This window comes from Myotis yumanensis, unplaced genomic scaffold, assembly GCF_028538775.1.
Source record: "Myotis yumanensis isolate MYYU_CA2020_CCGP unplaced genomic scaffold, mMyoYum1.0.hap1 SCAF_13, whole genome shotgun sequence".
NCBI classification, from domain to species: Eukaryota; Metazoa; Chordata; class Mammalia; order Chiroptera; family Vespertilionidae; genus Myotis; species Myotis yumanensis.
The window spans coordinates 23,830,291-23,857,185 of record NW_027223764.1 but is presented as its reverse complement, the minus strand read 5'-3'; the positions used below and the strand labels follow the sequence as shown (position 1 = coordinate 23,857,185).

Genomic DNA, 26,895 nt, shown 5'->3' with positions numbered 1-26,895 from the left:
TTGTATACATGAAATCATGCAGTATCAACTTTTTTGGTTCTGCCTTTTTTTATTCAATATTTTGTGTGTGAGATTTATCCATGTTGTTAATGTAGTTGTGGTTCATTCATTCCCTTTGCTGGGTAGTCTGCTCTTAGACCGATAAACCATAATTTATACATTCTACTATTGATGGACATATAAGTTGATTCTAGTTTTACTGTTACAAATTATGCTAACATGACATTCTTTTTGCATGTCTTTTGGTGAACATATGCTCACATTTCTGTTGAGGTATTTACCTAGTAGTGGGATTGCTGAGTCAGGGGGGTGATATGTATGTGATCAGTTTGAATAGATACTGTGAAGCAGTTTTCCAAAGCAAGAGTGCTAGTTCATACTTCAGCCAGCAATGTAGGAGAATTCTTTTTGCTCTATATCCTTGTTACCACTTGGTATTATCTGTCTCTTCCATTTTAGCCATTCCAGTGGGTAGATAGTAGTTTTACATTGTGGTGTGTTTTATTTTAACTTTATTTTTCTTTATTGCTTAAGGTATTACATATGTGTCCTTAACCCCCCATTAATACCCCCCCCTCCCCCCGCTCATGCCCTCACCCCCCTGGTGTCTGTGTCCATTGGTTATGCTTATATGCATGCATACATTGTGGTTTTAATCAACATTTCCTTTATGACTTATAAAATTGAAATCTGTTTCATATATTTATTGTCCATTTGAATATCCTCTTTTGTGAATAACCTATTCAGGGTTTTTTTTGTATGTGTGTTTTGGGTTGGGTTTTTGGGTTTTTTTGCCATTTTTTTCTATTGGATTTCTACTTTTACTGATTTGTAAGTTCTTTGTATATTCTGAATATGAGTCCTTTGTCAAATATATATATTACAAATATGTTCTGCTCTGTGGCTTGTCTGTTCATTCTTAGTGATGTCTTTTTAATGAGCAGAAGTTCATAATTTTAATGAAATCCAGGTCATCATATTTTCCCTTTATGGTTCTTTTTAATGTTCTTTTAAGAAGTCTTTGCCTATCCCTAAAGTTATAGATATTTTTCTATTTTTTATTCTAAAGTTTTATTGTTTTACTAGTCATACTTAAGTTTATAATCTATCTGAAATTGATTTTTATACATAGTGTGGAGTGTAAGGTTCAAGATTCATATTGTTTTATATAGTTGTCTAGTTGACCCAGCATTATTTATTGAAAATAATTTAATCTCTTAGTATTTTAAAGTAAAATAATTGTAAAACACAAAACTGTGAGACATAAATGATATATGCCCCCAATGTAAAAGTAAAATGATTTCCATTGTCTTTCAATTAACTGTATGCTTATAGTTTATGGTTTATGTCATCCCTCATTCACAAATTAGTTATAGGGTTGAGGTTTCTTAAATTCCAGCCTAACTGTACTCTTACCACAACAAAGGTACATTTACAAATAAAGCAATTCTAGAGTAAGTATTCATAACAATATCAGCAATATAAAAGCAAAAAGCTAAACTACAAGCCCAGGAGGATAGGACTCACCTTTTTTTGTTCACTGCTGTACATCCATTGCTTACCACTGTTCCTGGCACAGAGTAAACAATCAAATGTTAAATAAATGAATGCAATTTTTTTAGCTATATTAAAATGTGTTTTGTTGTGGGTTTGTTTTTTGGGTTTTTTGCTGTTTTTGGTGTGTTGTTTTTTTGTGTGTGTGTGTGTGTGTTTTTGCACTACTTATTAGGTATTGACATATTCTACTTAAGTTATGTTCCATATAAACAAACATTCTTTAAAGGTGGTAATATTTTTTCTATTTCAATTATTTTTTATGAAAGTATTTCTAAAAATACATGACACATTTCTCTGCCTTCTTAAGTAAAAAGTATAACAAATGTAAATATTTCTTGATTTATCTTGTTCACCATTATGGATACTAAAATAGTACTATAACTTATTTCTAAGAAATGTTGTCATTGCTCCAAAACCAATTCATTTTCTATCAATAAATAAATATTTTGGACAGGGGGATTTTAGGAATTTAGACAAAGGCAATATACACTTTAAGTGATTGACAATGACTGAATATAAAGCAGAACTTCAAGCAGCATTTCCTATTGTTTGAAACAGTGAATCATGAAGAAAGTAAACTGGTCAAATAAGTTTAGGAAATCCTGCATATTGTGTCCCTCTCTTATAAGTTCACAATTTCATCAACACATTAAAGGCTCTGAGAAATCCTAGAGTAAAGGTGTATCTCTTTCTCCAAAAACCTGTCTGATTACTGAATACTTTTCACAAATGAAAAGTTCTTGCTATCCTGCAAAGCAGTTATATAGTACACAGTTTGAAAGTACTGAGGTACCTGGACCACTGTTGCATTACATTAGTGTGTGGATTCCTAGGGCTGGACCGGATAAAACAGAGCGCTATGGCAGCAAATAGATAAGCCTTTCAGTAGACCTGTGTAATTTAAATATTAAAATTCAAATAATACAAAAATGATGAAAAATAGTAGTTAAGTTTTCCAAAAAAAATGGTGAACTTCCTTTTTTAGATGATTGTGTGAAAGATGATAATTACTAGAAGATTAATGCTGCTTAGATGCGGGGAACCAGGCAGTCAGTCATACAGAATAACTTGTTTTTCAGAAGCATGAAACAGTAACACAGGATTGCTTGTGAAGAATGAAAAGACTTAAGTGGGGAAATTAAAATACCAGCTTATGTGGAGTTCAGATCCGAACAGTTGTCAGATTCCTTAGTGAATCATCAAGGCTATTGTTATTGAGCCACAGTGTGCATACTTTGAGAGAAAGAAAGAATATATTCACTACTCCTCCCCACCCCCCTTACTAATGCACTCTAAATGAGATGGGAAGAGTTTGAAGGAGAGATATTTTGGTAAAACAATCAAGGTAAGTTCTATATTTTCTGTGTGTTGTAAAGAGGGTCTCCTAGTATTAAAAAGGAAATACAGTTGAAGTGACTTTTTTCAAGATAATTGGCACCTTAAGACAAAAAATCTAATACCAAAATAAGAACCTTAAAACAAAGCCAAACATCCACAAAGAAAATAGTGGCTCTTACAGTTTAGTGGTACTAAAATGTGATGAGGAAGTTCTAAGTCCTTTAGAACCTGCAGATACTTTTTGCCCAGGTGGTTTACTTTGCACATTAACTTAGCCTACACGCCTGCAGATACTAAAAGAGAAGGAGAAGGAGAACAAAAGTGACTTTGTTCAATTGGTCTCTTAGATGACACCAAGTCCACCCTAGCAGGCAAGGGAGGACTTTTACACCTGAATCTATTCTTTTTTCTGCCATCATTTCTTTGATCTGACATAACTTAAAAAATACATTTTGAAAGTCATTTTGCGACCCTACACATGCATCTTTTTATTAATGGTACCCAGGGAAGTTTCTCTGCCTCTAGAGAGTTCATGGCCTGTTTGGAATATTAAGCCAATCATTTTTAGTGTGTGTGTGTGTGTGTGTGTGTGTGTGTGTGTGTTTAACTTTATCCATTTCTGGAACTTGACTTGCTCTCTTCATCTCCTGGTCCCGTACAATCTCATTCAGTTAGAACAAGAGTATAGTCTATGCCATTTTAAAAGAGGCAGCTTCTCAGATCTGTTTTCTTACCATGCATATCATCAACACATGTGCCATTTCCTTTCATGAAAAATTCCACGTCGGGGCTTCTCGATACAATATGCTATGTGAAGAGACTAAGCAGCCATTAGCCATGGCTATTACTCATTTGGCCACTTTTATATTCTACATTTTATAGAGAAATCTGTTAGGAGTGATTTGCAGCTTTTTATTTGTTCACTCCCCCCCCCCCCACACCCCTTTCCCCCCTCAGCCATCAACTCTCTGTGGAATGGAATTGGTTATGACATAGATTGCATTGCATTGCACAAATGTTCTTACATGCCTTTACACCTTGGGGGCTGTGGGTTGGTTTTAAAAGATTTATGCAAAATTTTGCTTGTGTGTGTGTTTTTCTAAGAAGAGGGTCTAACATTTTCAAAAGATTTCAGAGGCATCATATATGACATAACCGCAGTTCTCTAACCACCACTGTTCTAGGAAAACTGAAGGCTGTCAGGCAAGCCAGATCACCAAGAACTGCTCTGTTTTCAGATATTTCTTCCTTTACTTGACCAATATTTGACCACCTGCTCTGAGCACTGATTTGAGTGCTGCAGATACAGTGGTGTGGTGAGCAAAGATAGCCAAGATCCTGCTCATATCTCATTTTGTTAGAGGGAGATCCACAACAAACAGTGATCATTTCAAATAGCTTCAGGTTCTATGAGAAAAATAAAGCAGGTCAGTGTGATAGTGACTGGGGGTGAGGTGGACCACATCAGATTGGATTGTCAAGGAAAACCTCTTTAAGGAGGCAACATGTAAGTAGATATCTGAATGAAATGGGAAGATATGGGGAGATAGCATGCCTGGCTGAGGGAAGAGCAAGTCGAAGTCCTGAGGTGCTATCAAGGAAGAGAACGGATAATAGTGTGGCTGCAGTGCAGTGAGCAAGGAGCAGAGAGGTACAGAGGAAATTGGAGAGTATCAGAGCCAAATCATGTAGGGCCTTGTTAAGGAGTTTAGCATTCCAGGGTTTTAAGCAGGTTAGTATCATTATGATTTTATTTTTAAAACTAGAGGCCTGGTGCACAAAAATTTGTGCACTGGGGGGGGGGGGGGCGGTCCCTCAGCCCGGCCTATGCCCTCTTGCATTCTGGGACCCCTCGGAGGATGTCCACCTGCTGGCTTAGGCCTGCTCCCTGGGGGATCGGGCCCAAGCTGGCAGTCAGACATCCCTCTGGCAGCCCGGCAGCCCTCGGGGGATATCCACTTGCCAGCGGTGAGCAGGCCTAAGCTGCAGTCGGACATCCTTAGCGCTGCTGAGGTGGCGGGAGAGGCTCCCACCACCACCACTGTACTGGCAGCCGTCAGCCTGGCTTGTGGCTGAGCAGAGCTCCCCCTGTGGGAACACACTGACCACCAGGGGGCAGCTCCTGCATTGAGCATCTTCCCCCTGATGGTCAGTGTGTGTCATAGTGACCAGTCATTCCCAGTCGTTCTGCTGTTAGGATCAGTTTGCATATTACCCTTTTATTATATAGGATAGAGGCCTGGTGCATGGGTGGGGGCCGGCTGGTTTGCCCTGAAGGGTGCCCTGGATCAGGGTGGGGGTCCCGCTGGGGTGCCTGGCCAGCCAGCGTGAGGGGCTGATGGGTGTTTGCAGGCTGGTCACACCCCCTTCATGGTGGGGGTCCCCACTGGGGTGCCTGGCCAGCCTGGGTGAGAGGCTGATGGCTGTTTTCAGGCTGGCCACACTCCCTTTAGGGTGGGGGGGTCCCCACTGGGGTGCCTGGCCAGTCTAGGTGAGGGGCTGAGGGCCGTTTTCAGGCTGGCCAAGACCCCCCTGGCGACAGAAGCTCCTAGCCTCTCTTTTTTTCTTTTTTTTTATTCTGGGATTTATTTACCTTCTATAACTGAAACTTTGTAGCCTTGAGAGGAGCTCAGAGCAGGCCAGGGCGGGCGGGAGGGAAGCTTGGCTTCCTCCATCGCCAGGGGCAACCCACTCCTGCTCGCTCCAGCTCTGTGGCCACGGTCGGCTGAAAGCAGGTATCTGGGGTTATTTACCTTCTATAATTGAAACTTTGTTGCTTTGAGTGGAGCTCAGAGCCGGCTGCGGCAGCTGGGAAGCTTGGCTTCCTCCATCATTGGGGCAACCAAGCCTCCTGCTTGCTCCAGCTCCATGGCTGCCGGCTGCCATCTTGGTTAGGTTAATTTGCATATAGTCGCTCTGATTGGCTGGTGGGCGTGGCTTAAGGCATAGCAAAGGTACGGTCAATTTGCGTGTTTGTCTTTTATTAGTGTAGCTGTTCTGGCCGCTCTAAGGTGAATAGATTGAAAAGGGACAAAATTATAATTAGGAAGAACAATTAGGTGATTATTTTGGTAGTCTAAGCTACAGATGATTGATTAATCTATTAATTACTGATCATGTGGTTCACCACATTTCACAGTGGCTTCTTTGTATGGACTCAGACGTTTCAGTGGTGTGTTTTTTTTTTTAATATTAGGAATAGTTGAATTTACCCAGCCAGCGTGGCTCAGTGATTGAGCGTCAATCTATGACCTAGGACAGTGATGGCGAACCTATGACACGCGTGTCAGAGGTGACATGCGAACTCATTTTTTTGGTTGATTTTTCTTTGTTAAATGGCATTTAAATATATAAAATAAATAGCAAAAATATAAGTCTTTGTTGCAAATATCAAAAAATTTCTATATGTGACACGGCACCAGAGTTAAGTTAGGGTTTTTCAAAATACTGACACGCCGAGCTCAAAAGGTTCGCCATCACTGAACTAGGAGGTTATGGTTTAATTCCCAATCAGGGCACATGCCTGGGTTGTGGGCTCAATCCCCAGTGTGGGGCATGCAAGGGGCAGCCGATTAATAATTCTCTCTCCCTCTCTCTTCCTCTCTGAAATCAATAAAAATATATTTTTTAAAAAGAAATAGTTGAATTTATCCTGAGCAATTACTAGTTGTTGTTGTTTTTTAATCTCAAGAATACTGTGAGTTATCTAACTAATTATATTGTCTTTTTTATGTGGGAGCTACAAAGCTCCGATGTATAGGATAGCATCACATGTATTTTGTATACAGATCTTATCTTCTCTGCCACCTTTACTTTATATTGTCCTTAACTTTTCTCAGTTATTAAGTTGTAATTTGTCTTGCATGTATTTTTGTAAGTTGCTTTAAAATCCTTTTGGAACTAGCAATGTGTAAATAAAGTAAACACTTGTTAGTGGAATCCTAAAGCTGCTTGCAATAAAAAGAATTATGTGTGAATGGATTTTCATTTGTTTCTTCACTTATTCATTCATTTGACAAATATTTATTGAGTGCCTACCATAGTCAGCCACTGGGGACACAAAATTGAACAATAGACAATAAAATAAGAGGTAGACAGTTTGAGACAGGAGTGAGTTGGAATCAATGAAGATAAAGACTATTAGATTCAGAAACATATCTTGGCTAAACGATAGAAATTAAGGTGTGTAAAAAGAAAGCCACTGAAGTGTCCAAATGGTATGTTGAGAAGACACTATTGTGTAGGAAATCAGGAAACAAAGTGGAGTAGTCCTGCTTTTCATTAACTTTTATATGACCTTGCAAAACTGTTTCCTGAACTGTTTTAACTATGTATTAATGGTTTAATGAAATGTGTGAGGGAAAATGCTTATAGTTTATTTCTGGAAGAAGTCTTTTACATGACATGCCTAATCTTCATCACTAAAATTAGTGAATTGTGCCCTAGCTGGTTTGGCTCAGTGAGTAGAGTGTCAGCCTGCGGACTGAAGGGTCCCGGGTTTGATTCCAGTCAAGGGTACAGGCCCAGGTTGCAGGCTCAATCCCCAGTAGGGGGGCATGCAAGAGGCAGCCGATCCATGATTCTCTCTCATCATTGATATTTCGATATCTTTCTCTCCCTCTCTCTTCCTCTCTGAAATCAATAAAAATATATTTAATAAAAATAAAATTAGTGAATTGTGTGAAGCTTGCATTGAAGAGGCCATTAATTGATTAAGTCAGCAGCTGCCATCTGCCTGTACTTACCATACTTCATCAGGATGGAAAGGCTGGTGTGCCTGGTCTACATCATGGCGAACTATGAGAAGCATAGTTCCTTCCAGAAGCATTGCTTCATAAGGGAAGTACTCTGGGCACCCATCTCCTTGCTCTCATTATCCCCATCACCTACTTCTTCTGCCCTTTTTAGTCTGATAATCCTTCTCTACTATACTTCCACATGGTGATAAAGTTTAGGAAAGAAGTTCAGATGTGCTTCAACATCGAAAGATAGGAGAGCCTGATTGTATTTGACTCAAAATGAAAAACTTTGGATTCTACCTAAAGGGACATGAACAAGCCTTGGAAGTTGTGAAGGAATTGTTTGGCCATAATTCTTGCCATGGAGACTGGGCGTCTGCCAACACTTTACTTTGAAATTTCTGCCTTCTGTTTCTAATCTTAAGGCATCATAACATACAATTCTTTTGCCACTAGTCCAGTTTATTCTTTTATGAGGAAGAAGGCACTTTTAAATAACAATTATTTCCACTATAATTAAACAAATCTTCTTTTGTTTGCATTATATTTGTTACTATATTGTATACACACTCTGCTTGCTTAAACTTGCCCTGTGACTATTTCACAGGAACTTTCTTTAGAAGTTTTAAAGTCTTTGACTTCTTAAAGTATTAATGGGATTTGCCAAAGTTGTAGTATCTGAATGCTTGACTAGATATAGTAGCAGGACAACAAGCTTGTTCACACAGCTCCTCCAGCAAGTATTTTTCCCTTAGACAATCCTCAATTCATTTGAAGTGCCAAAGAATTAAAGGAAGATGTATGTGGGTTTACTCCTGAATACAGCAAGACCAGACATCTCACAAAGTTTACCTTAAGGTCCAGATATTAGAAAAGTATGCTGCCCTTTGGGAGAGCTTGGATTATAAAGGATTAATCTGAACCTAAATGACTTTAGCCTTTTTGTCCTCTTTTGTTCCAGTGTCATAATTCTGGTACTTTACACTTTATGTGCTTAACTATGAATGTGACTTATGCTCATAACCTTCAGTTATTGATATAAATTTGGAATTCATAGATTCTTGTGATTCATTTAAGAGTACAGGTTAGAGAGGCCCTGTCTCCAAATATAGATACATTGGGAGTTAGGGCTTCAAAATATGAATTTGGGGGGGGAGCACAATTTAACACATAACGCTCAGACTAACAAAACTGAGAGGATTTATCACCAGTAAATGTTAAAAGAAGCTCTTCAGAGAGAAAGAACATGATATTGGTCATAAAAATTGATTTACATAAAGACAGAAAATTGTTAGAGAAAGGATAAATGAAGGTTTTTTTTAAAAAAGGTTAGAGCTGGTTTGTAGTTTAGAAAATTACTTCTAAAAGGATTTTTTTGAAAACCAGATAAACACCATAATAATCATAAAAATAACACATGCTCACTGGTTTTTAAATTTTTTTATTCTTAAGTAATAAAAATTAGAGACTCACAAGATGTTGCAAATATAGTTGAGAGGTCCTATGTACACTTTGCTCAGCTCCCCCATGGCATTTTTTATATAACTATATTATTAAATCAGGAGATTGACATTGCATGTTCACTATTTAAACCAACAAGCAAACGTAGAAATGTATAAAGACAAAGCTCTCTGCTTCAGTTTCTCGGAGCCATCACTGTGTTTCCCTGCAGACCTTTCATAAGGTGCATTTAAACACAGACATGCACCCACTTGTGTGAACACATGTAGAGGTCTTGACTTTTGGGGAGGAAATGGGTCATTTATGCTATAATTTACATTTTTCATGCAGCACTGCATGAATTTCATATTCGTAAATATGAATCTGCTTTATTTTTCATGTCTTCCTATGGAAAATAAATATACCGTAATTTATTAAACAAGTCCTCTTTTTTTTGGACATTATGGGGTCTCCAGTTTTTCTACATCTAAATAATGCTGCAGTTAATATCCTTAGACTTATATATTGAGCAGTTGTATTTCTCTCTGCTTTTTGTGAAGTAGAATTTACTGGGTATTGCCAAAATAATGCTCAAAGAAATAAACCAACCAGAATTATTTTTTTAAAAAGTGCTTAAGTTTGCTATATGACCAAAAAAAATTAGCAGATTTATGGGAAAAATTATTTGTGTAAATGTGCATTTAGCAAAATATGGAATATTCCTTATTTATAGTATAAGCATTTTTGTACTGTGATTAATTTTGAGGTAAATTTTCAAGTGTGCTCCACAAGGAGTAAGCCTTTGTCTCCAGAGACTGGGAATTGTAAGCCATTGCATAATGTAAAGAGAGTCAGTCTCGAACTTAAATGTTTTTAATTATCAATATTCTTGCTATTTCTTTCACTGAGAGTGGTAGGGTAAAATTTTCAGAATAGCCTGTCAACAATAAAGGATAGTGATAATCTGGCCTTTAATAAATATTATACATCTATTAAATTAATTATTGGATATAATCGCAACATTGACACTATCCAACAGGTAACTTTATCCTTCCTCTCAACATTAATTTGCATTTTTGCCAAACTTTCTATTATTTGCTTATAAGAAATAATGTTTTTCTCTAATTATTTTTTTATTGACTAAAAATGTTCCTACTTTTTTTTTTTCCTTCCCATTACAGATTTTGGATTGGGAGAATAGTTTATGAGAAGTTTAAATATTTGAATACTTTGGCAGAAAAATAGCAATAATGCACTGTTTGTTTCATATACTAATGAGTATTATAACCAAAAATCATATTCACTGTTATGATCTTTTTGCTATATAAAACAAAATTCCTGAGACTGTCTATGTTATATTTATCATATCCAGTGTGAATCTTACCACAGTGTTTAAAAAAACCTTACATGCCCTAGCCAGTTTGGCTCAGTGAGCAGAGCCTTGGCCTTCTTACTGAAGGGTCCCGGGTTCGGTTCCGGTCAAGGGCATGTACTTTGGTTGCAGGTTCCCCAGCCCTGGTCGGGGTGCGTGCAGAAAGCAACCAATCAATGTGTCTCACTCACATCAATGTTTCTCTCTGTCTCTTCCTCTGCCTTCCACTCTCTCTAAAAACCAATGGAAAAATGTCCTCGGGTGAGGATTAACAAAAAAAAACCTTACCATGCATTCTTTTGAAAGCAGATTGGTTATACACACTAATAAAAGGAAACCTATGTAAATTAGCCATCCTAATATAGTTGTTCAAACACTTAACTTATAAATTGAGGAAGTTAGATTCTAACCCTACTTCATATATAAATTTGAACAAGATACTTAATCTTTCTGAAGCTCAGCTTCTCCTTTCATAAAGAATAGAAAAGCCTGTACTTCACTAGAATGAGTTTTGCAAGTTAAGTTATACACAGATACAACTAGTGACCTGAAATAGAGATAAAGAAAAACTAACAGTGGGTTAATTAGGATCCACTGTAGGTAATCTATGTGAGAAAGATGCATAGTTTCAAACTATATTTCTACAAAGCTTTTCCAGTGGTATAAATTTAAAGCTTCATTTTCTGCATTAATCTCTCTGCTTTTCCTTTGTGGCTGTGTTCTGTCAGAGAAAAGACAATCAAACTTTTGCTTCTCAAAGTGTTGTGTGTAATATAATTTAGTTCAGTTCAACAAGCTTTTATTGAGTACCTTAAGGGAGAAGGAAGAGCTAGTACTCTGCCCTTGAAGGACTCATAACTTGGTTGGAAAAGTGAAAACAAACATACCCAATAAACTAGGTATATGTACATAATCCAAGCTTTTGGAAGTTCTCAGTGGCCCACAGAGTCACCCTTCCTCAAATTTGGGTGGCTCAGAGAACCAAACACTGCGAATATTCAGCTAGCACTTTGAAGTGGTGCATTCTGCCATATTTACCATATATTAAAAGAAATTTAGATTAGTGTCTTTTAGGTCAATAATGACCTCTTAAGATCCAAATGGATATATAATTATGAAAATTTTTACTAACATGTCAAGAGGATGAAAGTGCTGAAGGGATTATTTTATTTGAAAATTAAACATTCATAGTATTTTTTGCCTGAACTTCCTCCTAAGGTATACATTACAGTACTTACTTAGTACTTAATGTTAAGTGACAGGTTAGTTCTTGGAGTGTTTTACAATTCAGTGGTTTTTTTTTCTTTGTCTCTTTTGTGTTTTCTTAAATGTCAAATCATCGTTCAATTACTGTGGTCTGTGACTCCATGATCTTCATAGTCCTGAAATCCTAAGACTTGAGAATTGGAAGGGTCTTCAGAAAATCAAACCAAACCTCCTAGAAGCTCTCCCTTTAACCAGGGCTCTTGCGGCTGCTCTAGATGTCTTGAGATCACCTACATTCAAATATAGAGGCTTCTCTGCACTTTTGAAAACCTCATGACAGCCTTCTGAAACTCATGCACTGTCCCTCATTCTAGAAGATTAAAATATTTGATTTCTCAAGAGAGCTAAGTACTTTCTCCCTCCTCAGTACTTTCTTTTCTTTTTTCTCACTACCTTTTTAAAAAAATTTTTTTTCATTGATTTCAGAGAGGAAGGGAGAGGGAGAGAGAGATAGAAACATCAATGATGAGAGAGAACCACTGATCTGCTGCCTTGTGCACACACCTACTGGGGATCGAGCCCAAAATGCAATGTGGGCATATGCCCTTGACCGGAATTGAACCTGGGACCCTTCAGTCCACAGAACAACGCTCTATCCACTGAGCTAAACTGGATAAGGCACTTAGTATTTTCTTACTGCATTCCTTCCCACCTCCCAACCTTTTTCCTGTCTAGTCACTCCTTGGTTTGTTTGCACTATCTGTTCACTTCTAACCCTCTTACACCTTCATTCCAATGGAAATGGCCCTACAGCTTTAATTATTGGACAGAAGGTTTTTCTTTACCTCCTTGTCACAGAATTCTGAGGATACTGCTAACTGTGTAGCCCTCGCTAGTGGTAGCCATGCATTCTTTCATATGCTCCACAGAGTGATTGAGACTTTGGTTTTCTCCTAGTTTTTCATTTCTATTCATAGACCACTAGAGGCCTGGTGCACAAAATTTGTGCGGGGGCACGGGGGCAGTCCCTCAGCCTGGCCTGCAACAATGCCAGTGTCCTGTGACCCAGTCTCTGGCCAGAGGCCCCTCCCTCCGTGTGGCCAGGGCGCAGGACGCTGGGCTCGCGTCACTGGGGTGCTGCCGCCAGCGTCTCCCCCCTTCCCCTCCAGCCACTATGGGTGCCACCATCTTTGTCATGGAGTGATGGTTAATTTGCATACTACTCTTTTATTAGATAGGATTGTTCCTTCACCTGAGTGAAAGCTCCAGCCCCTTTGAGCTTCCTCATTCATCTCTATCACCATTGATCTCTCATTGTTGCTTTTGTAATCAGTGTATCTATATTTACATGCACCCTCATTTCCTTTCCTTCACACTCAAATAACAGGTAGCTGTTTTAGTCAAGGCTCTCTCATCTTCCTATGCCCTTGACTGCATCTTTTCATAGGACTTTGTTTTGTTATTCATCTGTCTTTCCTCTGCTTTATCATTTTCCTAACTACCTTAGCCTAAAAACATGTTCAAATCTTTCCTATCTGAGAGAGAGGGAAGGGGGGGGCATATGGACGGGAGGGGAAATACCTTCTCTAGTCTCATTCTAGCTATTTTCAATCTCTTTTCTTCTTTGTACCCAGATTCCTTAAAAGAATGATTTATAATTAATTTTATAACCTTATTTCCTCATCTCTCATCCATTCCTCCATCCACTATTCTCTGCTTTGCCACACTGCTGAAACACTGTTCGCTTAGCTCATTAGGGAAGGCTGGTAGATGTTTTAGCCCTAATCTTACTGCTTCTTTTCACTGCGTTTGATAATGTTAATCATGTCCTCTTTAAAATTCTCTTTTGTTCAAAGGCTGTACTCTAACGTTTGTTTTCTCTTTTGTGGATTCCTTTTCTACCCCCTACTCACATATCTCTCTCTGGCATAAGTGCTGTATGCCCTAGATACATACCAGTTGCTTGGTAGACGTTTCCACTGGGATGTATGTCTCACATCCTATGTGGCCAAAGCTGTCAACACATATCTTCCCTCATTCTCAAACCATATCATCTTTCTGTGTTCTCTATTTTGGTTGATGGCATCGCTCTGCCATGTCCCCATCCAGTCAGTCATCATATTCCTCCTAAATATTTTCAAACCCATCCTATTCTTTCCATCCTGAATACTTGTCTACTACCTATCCATAGTCTTCTCTCTATCCCAACTACCTGTCTGTCCTAGTGTATTTCAAGATTATCACAATGGTCTCCTAATTATTTTTCTACTTTTAATGTTTTCTCCTCAAATCCATTCTTCACAGAGCTATTGGAATTACTTATCTAAGTGATGAATCTGACCATGGGATTCCCCTTGTTTAAAAGCTTCCCTAAGTTTCTAAACCCAGCATAAATGTCCTTTAATGACCCAGCTCCCCATGCCCTTCTCCAGCCTGACTTGTGCCACTCCTTAACTTATATTTCAGTTTAGCAATCCTAAAGTGCGTAACACCCCCCATAAGCACAGCTATTTCTCCTCTTTGTACCTTTTCTTATGCTGTCCCATCAGTTTGAAATACTACCCTTTCCTCGATTAACTCCTTTTTAAGACTCAGTTTGCGTTCTACCTAAGATGCCATCTTGTGTTTACTTCTCATCCCCCAGATAAGATTGAACGCTCTAATAATAATAACCTATACATAATTCTATCAGTGTAATTAGCACGTTCATAATTGTGTGGATATCTCTTTCATTATACTTATGAACTCCTTGTATCCAAAGACTGGGTTAGCATCATCATTTCATTGCTAATGTCAAATAGAAGAGGAGTTTAAGACCCAAAGTTTACAACACTCATAAATGATTAATTCAAAATGAAAGTACAATGGGGCCTTGACTTACGAGTGTCCCGACTAACGAGTTTTTCGAGATACGAGCCGTCTCTCGGCCGATTTTTTGCTTTGAGTTGCGAGCTAAAATTTGGGTTATGAGCCAACTTCAGATACCCCACCGCTAGTTGGCGCAGCGAATGTCACAGTGAATGCCACAACATCAGCCCAGCATCAGTGTCTCACTTGTTCACTGTTGATTTGACATACGAGTAATTTGAGTTACGAGCTCCGTCACGGAACGAATTAAACTCGTAAGTCAAGGCCCCACTGTAGTTTGATATTTTTCAAAATTGAATTGGAGGGGAATTTAATAGGGCCTGTGAATAAATGTAATATTGGTGTCATGAAATAGCACTTTTTATCCAAGTGAACTATAATTAGAAAGCAAATAATATCCATAGGATATTGATTAGGTGAGACATTGGAGGAGCTTGATTGTTCCCAACCAAATGGTGTCAGTTTCCAACATTCTGAAGCACTATAACCAAATGTCAGATTTTTTTAAAATATATTTTTATTTTTATTTATTTTTTTTAAGAAAAGAATGGTTTATTATAGGCAACAATAGAAATCCACACTTGAGCCCTGGCCGGTTTGGCTCAGTGGATAGAGCATCGACCTGCGGACTCAGGGGTCCCAGGTTTGATTCCGGTCAAGGGTGTGTACCTTGGTTGCGGGCACATCCCCAGTGGGGAGTGTGCAGGAGGCAGCTGATAGATGTTTCTCTCTCATCGATGTTTCTGACTCTCTGTCCCTCTCCCTTCCTCTCTGTAGGAAATCAATAAAATATATTTAAAAAAAAATCCACACTTTGAGAGGATTAGCAAAGGAAGAGTATCTTTTTTTTTTTCTCCCCAAGTTTGTTTTCCCTAGGGCTTTTTTAAAATTATTATTGCTTAAAGTATTACAAAGAGTATTACATATGTCTCCTTTTTTCCCCCCCTTGACATTCCCCTGGCCTCCCCTACACCCCAGTGTCTTGTGTCCATTGGTTATGCTTATATGCATGCATACAAGTTCTTCTAAAATATATTTTTATTGATTTCAGAGAGGAAGGGAGAGGGATAGAGAGATAGAAACATCAATGAGAGAGAAAATCATCTATCGGCTGTCTCCCGTACGCCCCCTACTGGGGGGGATTGAGCCCGCAACCCGGGCATGTGCTCTTGGCCAGAATCAAACCTGGGACCATTCAGTTCACAGGCCAACGCTCTATCCACTGTGACAAACCATCTAGGGCCAGATATTTTTTAATTATTCTGAAAAACGTGACTTATTTTTAAATTGTAGTTTTTGTTGAATAGTTCAAAACCATTGAATACTCTTAATTACTCAATTCTTGATAAGAATTAAATTCCTTTTTAAAAAAATCTTTTATTAATTGACTAGAGGCCTTGCGCACGAAATTCATGTGCGGGTATGGTCCCTAGGCCTGGCCTGCGATCAGGGCCATCTTCCCTGGCTGCCCGCAGCTGGCCCCGCCTCACACCACCACCCACCCCAGTTACCCATTTGCCATCAGGTGATTGGAGCCTGATGGCTGCGGGAAGGGACCGAGAGGTTGGCCATTCCTGCCACTCGCTGGCCCTGCCCCCCGCCGTGGGTTGCCTTCTGTGTGTGGGGTGACTGGTGGAGCAGGGGCCTTGGCCTGGTGCCACCCACATCCCCCGCCACCTACCCCCGGTTCCCCATCCGCCATCAGGTGATCGGAGCCTGCCGGCCAGGGGAAAAAACAGAGAGGTGGTCAGTGCACCTCATAGTGACTGGTCGAGTGGTTGTTCTGCCATTAGAGTCAATTTGCATATTATCCTTTTATTATATAGGATAGAGGTCCAGTGCACAGGTGGGAGCCGGCCAACCTGCCCTGATGGGGGCCCCGGATCAGGGTGGGGGTCCTCGCTGGGGGGTGGGGCCAGCTGCCGTTTCAGTTGTGCTTTTTTTTTTATTTTATTGATTTTTTACAGAGAGGAAGGGAGAGGGATAGAGAGTCAGAAATATCGATGAGAGAGAAGCATCGATCAGCTGCCTCCTGCACACCCCGCACCGGGGATGTGCCTGCAACTAAGGTACATGCCCTTGACCGGAATCGAACCTGGGACCCTTCAGTCCCCAGGCCGACGCTCTATCCAGTGAGCCAAACCGGTCAGGGCGGTTGTGCTTTTTTTTAAAAAATATATTTTATTGAGTTTTTACAAAGAGGAAGGGAGAGGGATTGAGAGTTAGAAACATTGATGAGGCCCTGACCAGTTTGGCTCAGTGGATAGAGCATTGGCCTGCAGACTGAAGGGTCCTGGGTTCGATTCTGGTCAAGGGCATGTACCTTGGTTGCAGGCACATCCCCAGTGGGGGTGTGTGTAGGAGGCAGCTGATCGATGTTTCTCTCTCATCGATGTTTCTAACTCTCTGTCCCTCTCCCTTCTTCTCTGTAAAATCAATAAAATATATTTTTTTAAAAAGAAAAAGAAACATTGATGAGAGAGAAACATCGATCAGCTGCCTCCTGCACACCCCTTACTGGGGATGTGCCCACAACCAAGGTACATGCCCTTGACTGGAATCATACCTGGGACTCCTCAGTCCATAGGCTGATGCTCTATCCACTGAGCCAAACCAGTTAGGGCTATTGGGCTTTTATTATATAAGATTTTCAACTAATCTGTATTTTAAAGAATGCTTCCAACTTTCTTACCTGTTATCCTCTCTCCCTTCTTTGTCCTCCTAATTATCAACAAGCTTTACCTTAGTTGTGTTGAAGGTACTGGGCCAGGCTCTGTTTTATGTGTTACAAAGAAGAGATGCTGCCCTAACCAGTTTGGCTCAGTGCATAGAGTATCAGCTTGTGGACTGAAGGGTCCCGGGTTCAATTCTCATCAAGGACACATACCTCGTTGGTTGCTGGCTCAATCCCTGGCCCAGTTCGCATGTAGGAGGCAACCAATCAATGTGTCTCTGATGTTTCTCTCTGTCTCTCCCCCTCCCTTCCACTCTCTCTAAAAATCAATAGAAAAATATCCTCAGGTGAGGATTAACCCAAAAACAAAGAAGAGATGCTATGGCTTGAGTTTTTTCTGGTGGCCTCATGTAAGATGTTTATGCAAAGTGTCAATGGAAACCATTAGTTTAGCAGGATGACACAGCCTGTTTTGCTTAGAAATGTCCTCATTTCCTGTTCAGGTTACTCAGAGGTCAGGTAGGGATTTCTTTTTGCACTGGCACTCCTTAGTGCAGATTCACATCAGGCAAGCGCTGTAGAGCTTAGGGCACAAGCCACTTGATTCCGCAGGCTGCATTTATCTCCATAAGAAAATAAGCCCTTCCCCTGTTGTTTTTATTTGGTTTTTCTTTTTGTGTTTTGCTGTTTTAAGCTGTAGTGAAAGTTTATAGCCATAGCTGAAGCTCTTTACCAATAGCTGCTTCTTAACTAAGCTGCATCTTCAAACTTATTGCCCATTTTGAAGTTCATGTGGATACCTGCATGGCCAGAATGTCACAGTGTTGTCACCATTGGCCTATCCCTATCCCAGAAATTTGTTACTAAGCACTCGGGAAAGTGTCAGGCCCCACAGGAAGCCATGGCTACATGTTAGGCACTCTCGCCTGAGTGAATCAGCTTCGGTATAGTCTGATTACTGCCCTTCTTTCACATTTAATTATGCCATGAGGTTGTAGAAAAACTAAATTTATCATTGAAACAAACTAAGCAGCAAGTGTTCTGACATGTTTATTGAGCAAATTATACCTGACAAAATGTAATTACATGTACAATCAGGTCCGCAAGTAACAGGATAACTAGGGGTTAATAAATTGTCTAGCATAAGAGAAGCACCTTTTAGATTCTAGAAAAGTAAATGAGATATATTTCTTTTTTAAAATATATTTTTATTGATTTCAGAGAGGAAGGGAGAGAGAGAGAGAGAGAGATAGAGATAGAAACATCAATGATGAGAGAGAATCATCCATTGGCTGCCTCCTGCACACCCCCCACTGGGGACCGAGCCCACAACTCGGGCATGTGCCCTTGACTGGAATCGAATCTGGGACCCTTCAGTCTGCAGGCCGATGTTCTATCCACTGAGCCAAACTAACTAGGGCCAAAATATATTTCTTGAAAAATAGTTTGAGTAAAGATTATAAAATCTATTATAAGATTAGAAAGAAATAAAATGAGTGAAGATACAAAACCCCTTAAATTCTTTTTTGTGTGTGTTTTGTTGTTGTTAATCTTCACCTGAAGATGTTTTTTTTCCATTGATTTTTAGAGAGAGTGAAAGGGAGGGAAGGGGGGAAGGAAGAAGAGAGAGGGAGACAGAGATAGAAGCATTAATTATAAGAGAGAACCATTGATTGGCTGCCTCCTGCACGGCCTCTACTGGGGATCAAGCCTGCAACCCAGGCATGTGCCCTTGACCAGAATTGAACCTGGGACCCTTCAGTCCACAGGCCGATGCTCTATCCATTGAGCCAAACTGGCTAGAGCCCCCTTTTTTTTACTTCTTAACAATTGTGCTATGAAGGAGTACATAAAGAAACCCCAGATAGTCTAACTTTCTTCATTGAAGCACCTACTCTCTCTAATATATCCTTGAGTATAGATACATTGGCATCCAATTTTTCTTCATTGGCTAATCCGAATTGTCTTCCTTCATTGTTCAAATTCTTCCACAGTCAAGTCATACAAGCAGATCTTATTTCTTCATTGCTTCAGTGAAGCAAAATGACTCATCAGGGAGAATTGAAAGTCTAGTAAACATCTCTAATCATGAGTTTCAGGGTTTGATTTCCTTAATATTGGAAGTCTGAGCTCCAATGGTGAAGTCATTACATAACTACCTGCTATATAAGAGTGGCAGATATTGTAATGGATCTGGACAGAAAATTAAATGTATGACCCAAGAATGTCTGTTTAACATGTTTGATGGTGTCACCACTGGTTGACAAAAGGTAATCTCAAGAGCAGAACTTTGGTTGTGAAATATTTTAGTATGTTCTATGGCACAAAATAAATCAGTCAATAAGAGGACTAGTGTGGCTTTCATAGTAATTATAAGATGTTACTAAAAATTCAGAGGTGTCTTAATTATTAATAGTTTACATGTAAACTATTAGTATGTAAGATGTGGGTTCAGTGTAGACTTAAAATTCTGTATCAAAAGGTAACCTGTGAAGTTCATCTCAACATGCATTTATTTAATTTATACCAGGAAGTGGGCCAAATGTGAAGATACAGATATTAAGCAAAATAAGTCACCAGCTTTGAGGCACTTACAAAGGTCATTTTTAGGAAGAAGACAGGGCTCTTCAACTATTGGGATATTGGAAAGAGACAGGGCTGAGGTAGCCATGAGTCACCCAACTACAAAAGGAATTAATTGATACTTGATTCTTTAGTGAATTGACAGAAATTAACCAATGATACCAATATGTTGTGAAAACTACTCGAGATATATGGAGGGTGCTATAAAAGAGGAACAGCCAACCCAACCAAGACCACCTGGTCTGGGAAGGCTTCCTGAGAGAGGTGAATCCTGACTTAAATTTTATGGAATAAGTAAGTTACCTGGATGAAGAGGAGAAGGAGACTCCACACAGAGAAGAAAGTGATAAATATACAGGTTTATCATTTCATGGTTTATAAGTTCTGAGTATTTCTCGTTTAGGAGTTTAAGTTACAAGTCAGGAGAAGAAGCTGTAAGGTTGACCTGGATCAGGTGCAAAATAACTTTTCATGTCATGTTAAAGAACTAAAACTTTATCATGTAAGACTCGGGAAGCCATTGAAGGTTTTAAGCAAATGAATGGTGTGATCAAATTTGTATTTTAGCTGGATCTCTGGCATCAGTGTGTAAAGGTTGATGGATCTGGCATATTGGAAGGGAGAAGCAAAGGGGATAGGCAAGACCAAAGGCCTCAGGGGGTGATTCCTATATTGGAACTAGGACAGTAGTAGTAATAGTAGGGATGGAAAGTAGTTATCTAGGACTACGACATAGCTTACCATCAAGAACACTTTAGGTAAACAGTCTACCTCTGCTGTGTGTAGTTCACCTGGGTGCGGTGACTTGAAGAGACCGGTGCCTTTTAACCTCTACAGCACAACGTGCTCAGAGCTCCTCCTAGTCCTCACACGGCGGGGAGTGGAGAGGCCCGCTGGGAAAGGCAGGCGTGGGCAAGGGCTCAGGTGCATCAGAGAGTAAAAGGCATGAGGAGGACAAAAAGTGAGGGGGTGGGAGGCACAATACTGCTTTTTCCTAGTGTTGCCCTAGCCCTTTCTGTCTGCTACTTAAGATTCTCTTCCGTGCTGTATGTGGATTTTTCCAAATGTGCTGTTTCCAGAGAGCTGGAAAGTGGGTAAAACCAAGTACTTTAAAAATCATATAGCTTGTCGTTTGATTTCAACATCTATTTAGAAAGGGGCTTGTATTTTCCCCACTGTGGCTAATTTAATAAGACCCATTTTTCTTGACTCCCCCGTGCCCAATTACTCATATTTCTTCGTAAAGCTGTATTATGGGTTAGGATTTTTGTGTTGTTTAAATCTCAGAAGCCCTCTAGGAACCCTTGCTTTGGTTTTGTTTTTTGGAGGCAAAGGAAAAATGATCTCCTGGTTTACTTTTGGAATCTGCAAATCAACTCTTAGGTCCCAGGTGGATTTGGTGTTTGGAAAAAAGGACTTTGGGGGACTAAGGTTGACCCTGAGCCCCCAGGTCACTGTTCACATTTACAAAAGCAAACCTGGTATCCCCAATTGCTTTTCTCTTGAGGTTGGCTTAACTTTATTTATCTTCTGTCTTGGGTCACTGCCCCTGAGGTGCTTCAAAAGCAAAACCCAAAAGACCCAAAACAAAGAAAGCTAAACCAGATTCAAGGAAAAAATGACCTGCACTCTGGGTTCACTTTTACAAAGGCAAAAAGTCACTTCGAGTTCCATAGAATGGTTTTAAATCGGCCTAGATTCATTGTGTCATTTGCACAAAGTGATCTCAACAGGTCTGAGACCCCAAGTTTCTTGAGTGTAGATATAGAGTGAGACTTAGGATGGGAAACTGTCAGCAAGCTAAATGTGATGACACAGATGAATTCTTCAGTGATTCAACTATTTGAGCATATAAATGGGACCACCCATGCAACCATTTCTTTCCGTAAGCTGAATCTTTTTGTTTGGTGGACACACACAGGGAACGCTGAGGAAGTGAAACTTTTACAACTCACTTACAAATATTGGCATAAATCCACTTTATGTTATCAGATTAGTTATGAAGGGTATTTTTGAATCCTTGGTGAAAAAAAAGTTAGGATACTAATTTTAGGTAATCTTATAAATCATGATGAGATAGAACTGAGGCACATTATTTTGCTGTTCATTTTTATATGATCCATACTTTGCTTACTTCCCAAAAGGATTTAAGGTGGATTACTTTACTTGACTATTGGAACAAACCCATTTATAGAACTTAATACCAATTTTCATTATAATATGCCTAACTTTATCCTTTAATAAGTAATTGTAAAATTGCTCTTGGATAATCTAGGGAAGATTTTTGTTTTTGTTCATATTTGATCTACATCTTTGAATTTTAGGTATATATGTTAAATAATAAATTCACCTGTTGAGACTATGTCTTACTGTTTATTTAAAAGACTGAGAGAGATTTGGTGTGATTAATAGTAAATGTATTGTTTATGTATTGCCATCTTAAGGAAGCAAAACTTGAGATAGAGAAATGAGGTTTTCCATAATAAGGTTTTACTATTAAGGACATAGAGCATCCCATGAAACTTGACCGAATGTGAGAGGCAGGTCCCAAGGCACTGGCTGTTTGTGTGGAGTGAAGGTGAGTGTCAGTGGTTGTACCTGTCATCACTCCAGTTTCCTCATCTCTTCCTGTCACACTCTGGCTCCAGAGCAGTCATGTTCTCTTTAAACCATCCCAAAGATCAGAGATCATGCATCTTAGTCAAAGCAGGCATGGGTAGCAGCCTACAGAAATGGGTTCAGTCCATCACTCGGCCTGGTATAGTGTTTGTTCCATAACATTCTCGTTTTGTGTTACATCTTTCACTTCAGTTTAAAATTTTTTAAAAATGAAAAAGGACCTTATAATTATGGATAAGGGATACCAGAAGACCATTCAGAAATATTAGTGCTTCTTTCTCTAGGAAGAACGTTTAATGCATTCAGCATTAGACCCAGTGCTTTCTTGTGAGGGAATCTGGCTTTACCAATGCTCCAGTCAAATCCTGGGAGAGATGGGGGAAGTCAGTTGACTGCGTTCACTGGCCCTCATTTGCCTGCAGGCCAACATTGGCCTTTTTCAGAGAGCTGTCAGCATAGCCAAAGGGATCTGGAGGGTGCTCATTTTTTGTACTCATGAAGCCTAAGAAAAAAGCCTAAGTAAACTTGGAATAGTGGTCTGGGATCATCAATCACCCAGTTATTTCTTGAATATCTACTGAGTAGTTACACTTCTGTTGGACACATTTTATGCGTTTTCCTGTCTCGTTTTGTGAAGTTTGTTTCTATTTACTTATTGATGCAGTATGGTGCATTTGAAAAATCCTTACACTCATGAAAATGAGAAATCAGAATATGAGATCGGCATGCTTGCTGGCCCCATATCTCCTCCACCCACGTCCATGTATACTTTAGGACATAGACACTGAAGTGGTGCTCAAGTTTACAGCCACTGGATTCATGGGCTGAGAACAATGAGCAAGCAGTCACTGGCTCCTACATAAATCATTAGTTTCTATCTTACTTAATATTAAATTGATAGTAGCTTCCTTATATGTTATGGTAGTTTAAAATACTAGGGTTTTGTGTAAATAGTTTTTTTAAGATAATTTTGTCATGTTAACATCAAAATATTACTTGTTTCCTTGTTATCTGTCTGCCTCTCCACCTTTTCCACCTATAATGTAAACTCTTTGAGGTCAGGGACTTTGTCTTGTTCAATACTATATCCTAGTGCCTAATACAGATGCTACTTCGCTGCCTCCTTGTAGGTGAGCCGTCAATATTTGTTGAATGAATAAATGAATGTTATCTAGGTGCTTAGCCCTTTTATCCACATTGGCAATGCATTCCATAGCTATCTTCAAGTTAGCTCTGCACTATATGTAGTTCTATAAAGTATTAGTGTAAAATTGAAAGCATGTCAATGAGATTTGTCTACATGTGGGCAGGTAGGTTAAATTTTGTGGTCCTGTAATGTCTAGAGGTAAGAGATTTGCATAGGATTGTCTGGCCATATGTGAAAATTGTAAGCATAATATTTCTTTATCTAGGAAAGTCTGTGTTGGTGCCGTAGAAGAACCAGTTCTATATTCACAGTTGGAGTTGGTGTAGGTTTTTAATTAATTAAGTGGGCTCCTCCTTTCCCACCTGGGGGTAGATCTGCACAAGAGAAAAACAGACTTTTGTTAAGGCCTCTTCCTCTTGCAAATCCCAAAGGTCATGTTGCTAATGCCTTTTGGAAAGAAAAGGAGATTACAGCCAGTATACAGTTATTAAGTGTTACTTTCTGCTGACTGTGCGCATGCCCACACACACTTGTGCAAACACATACCTAACCTGAAGAGGAATCCTTCAAAATGAGGCTTTTGTTAACGACTCTGTGAGGAGTAGTCATTATCGAAATTTAATATATAAATATGCAAACCTTATTTCTAACTCTAGAGTTAATACATGTCCATTGTGAAATATTATGAAAATAAAGAAGACAATACATTACCCATAATCCCATCACACAAATAACAGCCATTCAGAACATTTTCTCAAATTTTCTTCCAGTCTTTTTTGATGGGTTTTTATATAATTTCAGTAGCAACAGTTATTATAAGCATCTTCCTAAGCTATTTAAAATTCTGTGTAGACCAATTTTAATAACAGCATAATAGTCTTGTAGATATATCTTCCTATTTAATCATTATCTTAATATTGAGATTTAGGCTATTTTCGGGTTTTTTTTTTCTCTTCAGTTTTTTGATAACACAAATAACATTTTTGAGATTAATATCTTTGCTCATACTTTTTTGTCCACCTTTATTATTGTTTCCTGGAGTTAGATTCCTATAAGTATGATTACTGAGTCAAAGAGAATGACCATTTTTATAAGGTTCTTAAACATATAACAAAATCACATTGCAGAGAAGTGTCACAAATTTACATTTTCACCACAGGAGAATATGAAAGTAACTTTTTCTCCTTGTGAAAGGAAGGAAAAAAAATACTTGCTGCAACAGTCAAAAATTACACAGAACTTTAAATAAGTTCCCTTTTTTAAAAAATATAGTATATTATTTTAATTTTGTGTCAATGTAGTTTCTGTACCAATGTTTTAAATTTTGGTATGGCCTAGAATGTTGTCTGAAAAAAAAAATAGAGTGGCTTTTAATATTGGTACTTAATATTTTCATGATAGAATTTTCCTCCTTTTACAAAGAAATTCTCTATTAATAGCTGTTTGTTGGATGGGAAAAGTCAAACAAGTCCATTATCTTCCAAAGGAAGAGTTAGTTTCTTGTAACCTTTCTTTAGGTTTGAACCACCCCAGAAGTTTTATTCCTTTCACATTTAGTGGCTCGAATAGCGTATGAGTAAATGTAAATGCTTCATTCATTTGAAAGCAAAAGCAGTATACTTCTTAGTTAAAACAAAAAAGAAGGAATAATATAAAAACTGAAGGAAGGTAGTAAGTAAAGCATTTAGCTTTCTGAAACAATTCAAATGGGGATAGGAAGTTGGTTTTAAATGGCTTAAAGGGGATTAGGGTTTTAAAGTTGGATAAGGAGTTTGGTGCTTTGGTTTAGGCATGGCATTGCTTTTAAAAGATTACTTCCATATTTGACAACAGTTCTAACTGGAGATTATAAAGCAAATAGTCGATTTTAAAACATTACAGAAAACAAGAGGGTTTCTTTTTTGTTGTTGTTTGTTTATACAAAATGATTGCCTAGAGTTAACATGCTGAGTCCTGAAGCCCTCCTTTCATAAGACTACTGAGGATCTATCACCAGGGAGAATCCAGCAGAGGTTGTTTAATGCACTTAATTGAGATTATCCGAGCTTTTGGTTTAAATTACTTTGGGAAAGTCTAGATGCAAATGGCTTCTTAGAAAGGTAAACATACTTAACCTTTAAGAGAAAAGGTTAAATTTAAGTTCTTTAACATTCTTCAATTAGTAGCACCAACCCTTATTAAATTTGTGAACTGAATAATATGTAAAGTTTAAATCTCTATACCTAATATAGTTAATATTAACTGTTTTCATTTTATACTTATTTGAAAATGCAATCAAGTATTTTATTAGAAAAGCAACCCCTGACAATTTTAATGACTTCAAAAGTAAAAAGACAGTAAATACTATTTTAATTATAAAGTGCAGTTAATGAAGTTTCAAAAAGGAATTTCCTTATTCTGTTTTATCTAAGAAGCAGGTCATGTTACAGTGGATCTAGAGTGGCATATACTTATGTATTAGCTGTAGGTAAGTAGCTAAAAGTTGGTTTAACATTTCCCCATTTTTCTCAGCTCCTTGACCTGTTTATGGTTTGGGATTGGTCTACTTATCTAGCTGATTATGGACTGCCAGCTTCTAAGTACCTCCGGGTGAATCCAAACACAGCCCTTACTCTTTTGGAGAAGTGAGTATATTCTGAAAACTTTTTTACATAATATTTTAGCATTTTGTGATTCAGTGATTAAAGAACTAGAGATTTTCATCAAAAGAGAAATGTCTAAAGGGAGCTTAAAGGCTCAGTCCATTTTAATAACCAAAACATAAGCCTCTTTTTTGCCCTTCAGTGTTGGTGTATGAGATTGCTATTTATGTTAATAGGAACAAAACATTTTTCCTACTGTACTCTCAGTAGCAGGCTTCATTGGCCTTAGAAATGTGTTTACTTGAGACAAGGGAGAACTGGAACTATATTTTATGCTGTAACATAGGAAAGAAGTTATTTTGTAAAATGTGGCTCAGAATTGGAATGGCTGCCACCAGCGAGTGCTATCAAACCCCACCGTTATGGGCCTGGGTTCTTTGTAGCAGAGAAGCATGTGATTTAGAAAATAATACAGTAAAAACTGGAATAACAGGACACTTGCTGGTGTATCTTGTCCAATTAAAAATAATACAAGTGTAGGTGTTGGTTTCTGTCAAATTATGTGCCAGATTTTTTTTACTCAATCATTTTTCATTTTAAGTATCACTATTAAAAATTTTAATTGTTAAATTAAAAGTGTATATTATTTCCCCACATTTCAAAATGTCTATTGTGTATTTTACTTGGGAAGAAAAAGAACTGTTTAAAATACATGTAAATTTATTTTACAATACCATGAAACACCACTGAGGCAAAAAAAAAAAAAAATT

General features: G+C 38.5%; 1 protein-coding gene across 5 annotated transcripts in view; it reads left to right on the top strand.

Annotated features, from left to right (window-relative positions):
* EXOC6 (exocyst complex component 6) overlaps positions 1 to 26,895 on the top strand; it is a 146,555-nt gene that overhangs the window by 117,943 nt on the left and 1,717 nt on the right. For all 5 annotated transcript variants that reach the window (XM_070432696.1, XM_070432695.1, XM_070432693.1 and 2 more), the window contains one exon: positions 26,055 to 26,167. In XM_070432696.1, coding sequence (XP_070288797.1) covers positions 26,055 to 26,167 — 113 coding nt within the window. The remainder of the gene's footprint in view (positions 1 to 26,054; positions 26,168 to 26,895) is intronic.